The sequence below is a fragment of the Buceros rhinoceros genome, unplaced genomic scaffold, assembly GCF_000710305.1.
Source record: "Buceros rhinoceros silvestris isolate BGI_N320 unplaced genomic scaffold, ASM71030v1 scaffold8546, whole genome shotgun sequence".
Classification (NCBI taxonomy): Eukaryota; Metazoa; Chordata; class Aves; order Bucerotiformes; family Bucerotidae; genus Buceros; species Buceros rhinoceros.
In genome coordinates this window covers 64045-75929 of record NW_010418042.1, presented here as the reverse complement: position 1 = coordinate 75929, position 11885 = coordinate 64045, and the positions used below count along the sequence as shown (strand labels likewise).

The window sequence follows — 11885 nt, the reverse complement described above, 5'->3', positions numbered from 1 at the left end:
TACTGGTGGAGGATGAGGCATTCGGCTGGGTAATAAACATAACGTGCAGTGAGGAATCACTTGCTGGTTATCCCTGTTGGCTAATGCATGCAGAAGAAATGAGCTGCATAACAAAATTGCTTCCCCTGCCTCACGCAGAGTCGACGCCGGGATGCAGAGGTGCTAATAACTGCAAGAGAGCTAAAAGGAGGGTAAAAAGGGGTTGAGTTGTCAGTTCATTCCCTCAAAAACCTCCCCTCTGGCACAAGAACAAAATTGCCCGGAAACCCTCAGAACCCAGTATTTCCTTGCGCAAGTCCCCTTCCCTTCGCTTTGTTCTAACAGAAGGAAATTTCTTTCCTGTAGGTGAAATTTGGAACCTGTGACACTCCCAAGCCAGGCTTCTTCGATTTTGAGGGAAAGCAGAAATGGTAGGAGGAAAACCTTGTCATTCCTTGCAAGTTCTATTTTTTTTTTGTTGTGTCTTATCTCATCCGTTGACAGATCATGGCTCTAGAGGAGGTCGACTCAGAGTCTGCCACTGGCTTCAGAACCCTTTGTGTAATAGGGGAACCTTTCCTGCTGTGCCTGATGCAGACGTGAAATACCAGGCTCCTGGATTTACCTTGTTCATCCAGAATTAGCCTACATAGAACAAAATTTTTGTGAAAATAGCTACAGCTTTACTTTGTGAACACAAACTGAGTTCCAGCCTGCGTCAGGATCTCCGGAAAGATCCTTTTGCAGCAGAGTGCTGCACTGACAGTGACCATTCGTGGCCTCAGAGAAAAGTTGACCATGTCAAACAGAATGAAAGATGGCTTAGCACCCCCAAAAATATTTAGATGAATCTGTTCTCTCTGTTCCACTGATGACACTGTCAAAACACGTTGTGCTGTCTCTGAGTGGCTTGCTGATGTTTCGCTCTCTCGCCTAGGGAGGCTTGGAAAGCGCTGGGAGATACCAGCCCCCATCAAGCTATGCAGGAGTATGTTGCTGCAGTGAAAAAAATGGACCCCAGTTGGAATCCACAGGTAGGAGCCGTGAAAATACTGTTCAGAAAGCAAAGCAGCATTTGTCTTTGTCAAGCTTCCGATGGTTCCGCTTCACGCAGATTTTAATTGCTGCACAGCAAACTTCATTGCGACCAGATTAAAGTCTAAATTCATTTTTAAAACTCTCCTTTTGTTAGGACTGGAACAGGAAGAACCATCTCTTCCATTCATAATTATCTTCCATTACAGAGAGCGCGTGCACAGGGTTGGCTTGGCTATAGCCATCTCATTTATTTTGCTTTTATTGGTTTGTGCTGTATTTAGCATGTAAAGATACTTTTTATCCTTTTCTTCTCCTTCTCTTTTCAACTACTATTTAAATGCTGATCAATACAAAGTAATCTCCATGAAAGTGACGTGAATGAATGATCAATTCTAAACATGTTTCCTTTTTGTTTCGATGCAGCAAATTACCAAATCTGATTATGATGAGGGACTCCAACATAACAAGTGTATTTGTAAGGCCGGTATGCGTGCCTTACAGGGAGGCTGTACTGTCATTTTAATTAATCTCTCTTTCATCTACCAGATTTATTACGTGATTGAATATTTAAGGATATCCCCCTCTTTATAGACCGATTCTGAGGCGATTTTTACGGAGGGTTGCTCTTTAGTGAAAGTATTGCCTTTGGTTGGAGATGGAGCGGGGATATTTCACTAAGAGCAAAATGCTGAAGGCATGGTAATTTCTTTTCACGGTAGGAAATTGATTCTTTTTGGTCCTGCGCTTCGGAAGCAAAATCTTGTGTGAGCACAAGCCTATGAATCAAGAATTTGATTCTCCCCTGTCTCCTGATGCTCTTCTGGAGACTAAAGAGTAATTGTTTTTTCTTCGCTAGTTCATGTTTCATGGCGTTGATCAGGTTTTTGCAGCAAAGAAATATTGTCATTTAGAGGAAACCCTTTTTAATGCCCTTAGGGAAAACAGTTTCATATGCCGTGCAGTGCAGTTAGCAAAAGCTTGCTGCGTGCCCAGTAAATTCTCGTCCAATCTAAAATTCTCCTAAAGACACAACTGATTTTGAAATAATCCAAATACAATCCTGAATCAAAGGGTCTAGCAGTGTAAGGGGAAACATATGAATATTCATTAACAGTGAGGGGAAAAAAATCAACAAAAACCACCCAACACTGGCCTGAATTTTTGTGTAGAGCTTCCGTTCATAAAAAGACTCATCATGCATGGTGACAAGCTAAGGTTTGGGTACTCCCTTCACTTTCTTGCCACAGAGAAATACTTATAAATAAGGTGTGACCTTCAGGCTACAACGCTGTCAGCTAGGAAAGTGGAGTCATCTGTTAGTTAAAAAAAAGAAAAGTTTTAAAGAAGCCATAGAGCAAACAAAGGGTGGTCTGCAGCTCTGCTGCTCCCCTCTTCCCCGGCGGTGAGGAACGAATCCCTGTGAGCGTGTTTCTCCCCATTGCTGCCCTTGCTTAAGCCTGTCCCCAGGACCTAGCAGAACGGGACCGTGCTGGGTCGCACTGTTGAACCGGCATGTTTGCTCGTTCGTGCGTTCCTCCTTTCTCCCTTTTTGAATGGTTGATACAAGAAGTGTGGGTTTGCCGGAGGAGAGCAGCGCTGGGGCTTGAGCAGAAGTTTCTGTGGAGATGGCAGGGCTCAGTTGTCAGAGTGCTTTAAGGAAATTTGATTTTTCTTTCTTCACATGCTGTCGTTGTGGTGGTTCAGTAGATGCGCTTCTCTCACTCTCGTAACCATGCAGCTATTTCTCAGCTTTTTGAAGCACTGATTTCTTTTTTTTTTTTTTTTTCTCAGTGTGGTCTCAGTACATGGAGCTATAATGCCAAGGAAAATCTGTAGGGTGTTACCTGGCTGCTCCAGTGCCCCATTTCTTGTCCTGACTCTTCCTGTGCCTTGCCTATGAGCGAGCCTGAAACTTGCTGGGAGATCTGAGTGCTTTACATCGAAAGAACATGCTCAGGTGCCAGAAGGCTTCGCAGAGGAAGTTACGTTAGCAAAGGATGTGATTTAAAACTTAGTATTAAAGGTGACTTCTTTTAAAGGCAGCAATGTCACCTGTCCTTCCTAAGGCATCTTCCTTTTAATTCCATTTTCACACCACCAGAATGCAGATCACCCTGATCTGTCTCATGCTGCTCTGTACTTTTTTCTTTGTTTTTTCAGCCACCCTCACCCTGCAAATCCACCCTCTGGAGCCACGAGAGGGAGCTCTGTTCTTTAAAATGATGGAGATGCATGTGTCAGGGGATGGAGATAAAATAGCTATTTCAGTCCTCAGATTTCAAATTGGATTTATAGAAAAGATCTGTGGGTGCATTACAAGGTGCTTCATCACTGTCGGCCTGTCTCCTTTACGTGCTCATCTGCTGGGTTCCTTTGAATTTTTCTTACGTTCAGTGGATCATGAATGAAGTACTACAAGGATTTGGTTAAAAGAAGTATGAAGTGCTTGGTACAAATTTGAAAAGTTCAGCTTTCAGATCATTATGAATCATAATAGTAATTACAGTGGAAGGGTGTTGAATTTCTCCTTGTGCAGCTTCCTGGATTTTGCCATTATAAAGCTTTCTCAATATTACTTACGTATTTTCTCTTCAACAGGTCATTTCATCCCTCAGATTTGTTCTTGTGTGTTACCTGAAATTCTCCTCAATCTCCTGTTTCATGTGTTCGCAAAGGGTTTTTAATGTCCCCATCCTTTAGTACTAAATACACAAAATTTAAAACTCAAACTCATCTTCTCCATGGATTGTTTTTTTTTTTTCCAGCAGATTTGCTGCAGTTCTGCAGCTTTCAGGCTGTCAGTATTTTTCTTAATAACTAGAATGGAACTAAATGCAGTATTTCTTATGCAGTCCGAATAAATCCACTTCTTCATTCCTTTTTCTTGATTCTTCATTGATTCATTCTTTCATATTGACCTTGCAGTGTCTGTATTTTCGGCATCGGACTGAAACTGCTATCATCCAGTAATCTTTGTAAAAACCAAGCCAGAGTAAAAGCATTCTGATGCAGCAGGAGCACCCTGGATATGTGTTCAGAAGCAGTGAGAATGCCACTAGCAGTCAAAATCTGACCTGCTGCTTCCTCCTCCTGCATGGGGTTTGGAGTACCTGCACTTTATCAGGGGACAACTGACCGCAGAGGGGCAGTGGCACTGCTGTCCTCTGCTCTGTGGGGCTGGTCTGTTATCTCTGACAGTAGAGGCACGTCTCTTGGCTCGTGGTTATTTCCAATACATTTTAGTTTCTTCTTCACCCTTGCTGCTAGCAGGCTGTCCGACAGGCATGCCTAATCTTTTTACTTCAGAACTTTGTCTAAAACCTGGAAGAAACGATCATCCTGCATTTTTCGGCAATTTTGTTTGCCAGAAACACCTTTAACAGATAACCTAAAGGACATTGAGGTGAGATCCGTTGTCTTTGCGCTCATGAAGCTGCAGGAATCTCCTTGCTGTACTGATCTGGAACCCAGCAGTCTAGAACCAACGATCACCACTGCCTTTCTGGATGCTGTGCAGTCAGGTCTTACGATGCTTCATGTCGTGGGTGGTTTGTTCCTTTTCCCAAGACAGCTATTGGTTGGAGGACAGGACTACACCTTCCCATGCTTATCCCCATTCCCCTCTTGATACAGTCTTCCTTTGTCATCTTCTACCTTTTAGTGCTGCTTTTGTTTCTTTCTGGTGAGTCATTCCTTTCAGTCTGAAGTTCCAGGCAGTGGAAAGGTAATTGTTTGGACCAGCTCGGCTCTATTTGCGTATTTCAGAGACATCACCTGTCCTTCAAGTCTATTCACTCTTCCTTCAGAACAGAGAATAATTTATGAAGCAATTCTTTTGCTTTCTCTATCCTTAAGCAGAAATGTTTCATGCCGTCAACACCTCCCACTGCTTTGGAGAGTCCCGGCTGTTTCTCTTCTCATACGTTCACCTGCCATCTTCCTGCTTTACTGGCAGCAGATGACACGTTGCTTTCGGTGGCTTTTGCTGATGTGTGTGTGAGGCTGGCAGCGACATTCATCTGCTCTCCCTGCCAGCCACCTGCAGCTTGTTGCCTACGTGTGCTCGTCCCTCTGAGTCCTCCGTCGTGCTGGGGCTCTTCAGTCCCCACTGCTGGGCTTTGGTGAGTTTGGTGATGTAGGGAGGTTCACCACTGTAAGCTGGTTGTCTCGTATCTTTGTGCAGTAACTTTGTTCATATGTTCATCACTGCCTCTCCTGTATAATTGGGCACTTCTAGTACTTGCAGGTTTTGAGACAGTCTTGGTGGCTCTATTCCCATTCCCCTGTGCACTCTAATATTCTCATCTCTGTCAAGTATTTGATGTCACAAATCCCCTTGGCTTTAAGCATCTGGATTTTTCAAACCTCAGCTTGCCCGGGGAGCTTGTCCGCGGGCACTGACAATCTGGAGGCAGGAGTGGGACAGCACCTCTTTGCTTGGCAGCATGTGCATGTCTCTTCAACTGAGTTCCCGTCACGAGGGATGGAGCTGGAGGTGCGTGCACAACACCGCAGTGAGGCGGGTAGGAGCTGTTATTGATTGTTTTTTATAACAAGACAGTTAGTTCTATGGCACAGCTTAAATAATAAAAATAAATAATTTAAAAAAGCATCCAGATTTGCTCATCAGTTTTGGCCTTCCATTTGCTGATTGCTGTTTTGGCATCTCTTGATGCTAAATGTTTCCTTTTCCTATTTCTTATATTGCACGCTTACCAGTTCCAATCTCAGCAGCTTGTCGCGTTACTGACTTCAGTAGCATCAAACACTTAGACTTTCTATTGCTTTGACTGCTGAAACTCGCAGGAGGACTTAATGAGTTACTATTTCTGTTTAAGAAAAAAGTCATTTTAACTTGTTCAGCTCAACTTCATTTAAGATTTCTGCTGTGTAATGAGGGAAGTTGCATATTAGGAATCCGAAGAGCAGAGACGTCTCTAAGGCAAAGCAGGAAGGGAGCTCAAGTTCAAAGAAAGGAGATGTTCACCAAACGTCTTTTTAAGCTCTTAGAAGTTTGAAATTCCAGTGCTGATGTTTGCAGCAGAGAAAGCTGACCATGACCTTTTGTTTCCAGCTACTGTTCTGTGCCTTGCTTCAGTCAAGAAGGATTTGTGTCTCTCTATTCTCGACCAAGTCGTCAATAGGAGTAAAATGCCTCTGTTGCTGTGCTGGTGTGGGAGCACCAGTCATGGTGTTTGGAGCAGCTGGGAGAGCACCCCCGGGGAATAGACAGTCTCATGGAAAAGAAAACTAACTTCGGAGTGAATGAAATATCAAATGCGCTATTGCAGCAGGCTCAGAGCAGCCCAGTAAGCTGGAAAACCCACAGGAATAAAGCAAATGGCCTTGTCCAGTGGCCAGTGGGTGTTTTTGCAGGAAGTACTGCAGGGGGCAATATTTGATAAGGTGGGTGCCCAGTTACCCAGGGCACAGGGCTGGGCTCCAGCCCCCTGCGTTCTGTTGAAATAACCTTTCTCTGTCACAGCTTGAAGGTAACAAGCAAGTCAAAACTAAACTGAGGAAAAGAGAATTTCCAGTTCCAGGATACAGGGAAAAGCAGGAGAAACAATTTCCAGCTTTTGCGAAGGAGCTGAGTTTATGCTTTTTATCCTTCTCTTTTTTTTCTATTTTCGTTCTATTCTAAATAGTATTTATTATAGTATTTCAGGAGTTACTGAAATATTTTAATGACTTATTTAAGATAACGAGGCTCTTGTATTTAAGCAGGATCTCCAAGGCAACTTAAAATTTCGGTAGTGTCTCAAATACAGCCTGAGTATCCAGTGATGTTAGAACACACATTGGAAACCCAGACCTGAATTTTTCTTGAATTGGGACTCATTGCTCCAATCTGGCCTGCTCAGATCTGGAGCGAGAAGCTTTGCTCTTTCGCAGTGTACAGGTTTTATGTTTGGTCAGCTTCTGAGGGTTATATTAGTGAATGCTAAATCAAGCTATAGCTTCGGGCTGAAATCTATGGCTTTCTTGGTCAGTACCACAGAGCGATGGAATTTCTTCTGGAAATTAAGAAATGTGTTAGAAGAAGTGTGGTCGGTAAACAGAATGAGTGCAGCCGTCATGTTTTCCTGTTTTGTCAGTCAGACAGATGTCTACCTCGATAATCTGTCCAAGCAGCCACCGTTTGTGGTTGGGGAAGAGCAGCACAATGGGGCGGGCAGGATTACAAGGGGGATGGGAGAGCAGGGTGGGGGAGAGGACCCGTTTGGGTCTCTGCCTGTCCCCAGCAGCAGCGTGTCCACGTACCCGCATGTCCCGGCTGTGCAGTTAGTTGGGGTAAACGGCTCAATTTATGGCTCGCTATGCTGCAAGGTCAAAAACTTTGAAAATAGTGACTTTATTTCTTTTGTAGTATAAAAGCAATTTAATTGCATCGTGTAAAGTGGGGACTAATCGAATTATGGCTGTGCCTTCCTGCGCCATGCTAATGCAGCTCGCTGCGGAGAGGAGCCTGCTGGGTTCTGCGAGCGAGCGCTGCCAACGTCTTTGCTCGCCGCTGCTCCCCTTTCTGTCTGGGGTCGTGTGTCAGTTCACACACTTAGCGAATGTCATGTGTGACGTTGTGTGTACCCGAATGCTCATAACTGTACTTAAGAATAAGGACTGTAACAAAGTGCAGCAAACAGCGTTGTTTGCTATAGGTATTTTTGAAAGCCCGTATTTTGATGGATAACCACATGGGAAGAAGTAAATCACTGAGATAATTAATAAACTCTAATCAGGCTCTTCCCCTTTAAAAAAACCCAAAACAAACAGCGACAAAAATCCGCACACAAAACCAACCAAACACAGCCAGCAAGCCTGTACTTTTTTTTATTCTTTTAATAGAAATGCAAGCACTAGAAATTAAGAACCCAACAAAAGAAACGATTCACCTCAGGCTTCCGGCTTCGAGGCATGTAAGACTGCGGTGTCCTCGGGGTTTAGGCAAACTGTGGAGTTGGGGTTTTTTTGTGAACCATGCTGAGGTGTGTGACAGTCTGATGTATATTCTGAGAGGGGTTGGATCTTAGCACAGAGGGATTCTTCTGCCCTGCTGGGTGAGGGACTGTCTCTAGCACACAGGCAGAGTTCCTAGTATAGGCGGCGTTCCTGTGGGAGGCAGCGATCTGTGCTGCGTGTGGCTAAGGAAAGCTCGTGGTTTGTGTACCCCTCACTCACACTCACACAGCAGTGCTACAGGCAGAGTGACCCACCTTAATTTGTCCAGGTTGGAAAAATTGCAGTTTATTAGCTGCACAAGTTTGGCTTTGAGTGTTTTGGAGCATGCTTTCAGAACCAGTTTTTCTTACTAGCAAGGGAATGTTTTCTTATTCCTGTTACACAAGACAGTAAAAGGAGATGTCGTCTTGTTCTTCTCGTGTGAGACAGTAAAATATCTCACTACAAACGTGAACTAAACAGCCCCATTCTTCTGCAGTACAGGTGGGTAGTGAAACATCCATTGCTTCTCTGTACCTTCTCATGAGGAAAGTGTGCTGATGCTCTAAGTTCTTGATGTAGGTCCTGCTCATAAACAAAGCTGTCCGCGGGTTGTTTGCTACCTTTCTGTCCCTGTCTGTGCACGAGTAAGCGTTTATCAATTTTATTCCACGCAAGATAGCTCCACTCTGGCACACCAAGCAGGAGGCAGCGTGTTGCCTGCCTGCTTTGTTGTACGGACTGTTATGCTCTGAGCAGCAAATCGAATTCAGTTTCCTTTTTTTACTTCTTTAAAAGCAGTACAGGCTCACAGGCAGTGCGAGCCCTCACTCAGTGCCGTGGAGATAACACTGCCATCCCTTGGCTGTTTAAGTGAGGAAGAGGATTAATAAAATAGTCTGTGGAACTTCTGTTCCTAACGATGACAGCGTTGATGGGAGCTGGAGGTTGGTTGTCATGAACCTGTGCCCTGAGGATGGAGTTGTCAGAGATGTCCTGAGGATGCTGTGTTGTACCAGGCGCTGGGGTGCTGTGCTGTGGGGCTGGCAGCCGTGATCATCTGGGGTTTTGCCTGTGGACAAGCTTGATGAATTGTAGCGCTCTTTCTTTTCTGCAGCTGCGTTTTATTGTAGATCCCAAACCAAAATGCCAGATCCAGGGTGAGATTTTCGGTTCTTTGGGATTACAGTCCTGGCAAGCTGTGCAGAATTGAAGAAGGTAAAACGAACAAGTGTCTCATAGAAATATAAACAGCTGGAGTATGTGTCAGCCTCCCACCCCCAGGGGGTCTGCTGGAGCCTTCTCTTTCGTTTTACATCTCCACAGATATTTATGGTCTCAGCTCCTTTTATTTATGACATTGCAATCCCCGTCCAAGCGATTGATTGAAATACAACGGTGCCAAGCTGCAAGCCTGTATTTTAGAGAGGCTGAAGTTTCGAAAGCAAACCAGCAATGCAAGCAGTTGTGTATCCAAAGCTGCACTGGAATCCTGTCCAGAGGCTGCCCGTGTTTCTGCATTCCTAAGCTCCTTCAGAGTAAAGAATTACCATGACAGGGATTTATACCTCTTCTCTCTCCCTCCTTTTAAGCTACCTGGTCTTATTGTATGTTAAATACACAATCTTACTAGCCCTGCAAGGGCTAACATTTGCTTGTAACGGTGTTAAGCCTCTATTTTTTCTGTCTCAGATCCAGCTTTATGTTGTTAGTATGAACGTAGTGAATGTTAATGAATTAATTTTCATCATCTCGCACTAATTCAGAAAACCATCTTGTACTATCTGAAATGCATTCAGAAAAAAGAGTAGTTAGAGACGTAGCACTGCCTTGCTGATGCTGAGTGTGCTGCTGCAGTGTAGTGATGTGTGTAGCATCGCAGCATCGTGATTCCTGGCTGGGTTAAGGCAGTGTGTGCTAGCCAGATACACCAGAGGCAACTGGAAACAAAAAATCAAATACATTTAAATATATATCTGTATCTCAAACTACTGGCGTTCAGTGAGGACAGGATGTAACAGAACGGAGCAAGGTGCTTTCCCTGCTGCACAAAAAGTTACGCAGTACTTGGTTGCTTTTTTTCTCCCCCCTTTCGTAGATGTCCAGGAGTAAGAGGTTTTGCTGTGTGGCTGTGGTGCATGGGCAGCAGTCCCACAGCATCTGTGATCCTGCAGCTGTGGGACTGGAGGCATGGGACACGGAGATGAGCTCTGGGGTCTTAAAACTTCACCTGAGCAAGTGCTCTTTTAGCAGAGGAGGATCACCAGATCAGGTTGAAGTTGTTGCCAGTCCTCTGCTGAAGGTGGTTGCTGCTGTGGCTGAAGTGGCAGAAAATGGATAGGTGCTGGTAGCTCCAGGGAGAGTCCAAGGTCTTGGCTTAAACTGAGAGGGCAAGGTAAAACGTGCTGTCAGACCACAAGCTGAAGCAGCTGAAATGCAACCAGGCATCGCCCACTGCCATTTCTGCCTTGAGGTGGCAGTTTCTGGCAAGAAAAGAAAGGGTTTTAAATGCCATGGGCAGTTTTCATTTGTTGCAGATTTTAACAGCAAGGCTGCTTCTCCCCAGCAACAAAAATATGGATACCGAAAATACAGAAAACTTGTTTTTATGAAGCAACTGTGTGAGGCTGGACGAAGGAAAGAGCAATGCTGTGGCATGAGAAATGACACTCCACCAGCAATCGGAACTTTCTGGTTAGGTTCATCTCTATACTGAAACTCCACTGGCTGAATCAAAATGAAGCTTTACTAATGAACATCACAAAATCGGTGTCTGGGGAGGCTGCAGCATGGGCTGACAGGGGAGAGGTGCTGAACCAAGCAGGGTGCTGCCGTGGGCTCTAGAGGCAGGGCAGGTGAGCAAGCAGCGAGATAGGGCAGGGACAGAAAGTGGAGCAGGCCGGGAGTCAGCCTGGTGTCACAGGAGGTTTGGAAGGGATGGAAAAACAAATAGGAAGTTGCAAGGGCGGGTGGGGAGGACCAGGAGTGTGAGAGAGAGTTTCTCTGCTCAGTCTTTGCTTCATGTTGGGCAGGTCACTTCCCAAGCAGCGGGCAGCCTCCCTGACATCTCTAGACCCCAGTATTTTCCGGGGGTGCCCAGAAACCTAGAAGAGCCTGATTTAACGCACCCAAATCCTGTCGCCCTGGATAACAAAGTGATGAGTGAGGGTGGGAGGAGGAGAGATAGTGCTTGTGACAAGAGGTGGGCTTTGAATTGCTCTATGGCTTGCTGGAGAGCTCCTGGTAGCCTCTCATCAAACTCTTGCTCCCGTTTTGTCCAGCAACCCACCAGGCTGTGCTAGCAGCTTGCCTGTTTTAAATGGGGAAGGGGGTAACCTCTAATTAAAGAAATACATTTTTTTCAAAGTAATTGAAGCTGCTGCAAAACTTCCAACTTGCTGTGTCAGAGGCTGTTAAAAAAAAAATGAGGAACTTGGGTAGAAATTACTGGTTTATCTTACAGCGGAGTTTGTAATGCCTTAATTTTTAGGTGTGGAGTTACAGACATTTATTTGATGGTATTCAGAAACAGGAAAGGTGCAGGGACCCTGCTGCTTCCCATGGCACTGTAAAGGCTCGTTTAAAAGAGAGAATGTGCTAATTAAAGATAGGACACACGTTTGGACAGGAGAAAATAGCTGTAATTGGTTTGTGTATAACATAAGCTATAGGATAATTAAGCTGTTTCTTTAGTGAAAATACAGCCTTTCGTGTTAGAAAATGGTTAAGTGGTTATGTTTAGCTTGCTCTTTACACGAAGCATCAAGGAGGTATTGAGTGCAATTACTGGAGATTAAGATTTTGTTTGGACATTCACTAACACATTGGTTAATGCCTTGTAAACGCTGTTTGTCTCTCAGAGCAGAAAAGGAGTTATCCTTTAAAAGAGCACCTGTTGTCTAGCACCGAGGAACTTGGGCACTGCTGAA

At 44.7% G+C, this 11885-nt stretch overlaps 1 protein-coding gene across 1 annotated transcript in view; it reads left to right on the top strand.

The window, feature by feature from the left end:
- Nucleotides 1-345: 345 nt before the first annotated feature.
- Nucleotides 346-11885, top strand: part of ACBD6 (acyl-CoA binding domain containing 6) — a gene marked incomplete at both ends in the record, with an annotated part of 37292 nt that continues 25752 nt past the window's right edge. The window contains 2 exons of the mRNA XM_010138381.1: nucleotides 346-410; nucleotides 917-1013. Coding sequence (XP_010136683.1) covers nucleotides 346-410; nucleotides 917-1013 — 162 coding nt within the window. The remainder of the gene's footprint in view (nucleotides 411-916; nucleotides 1014-11885) is intronic.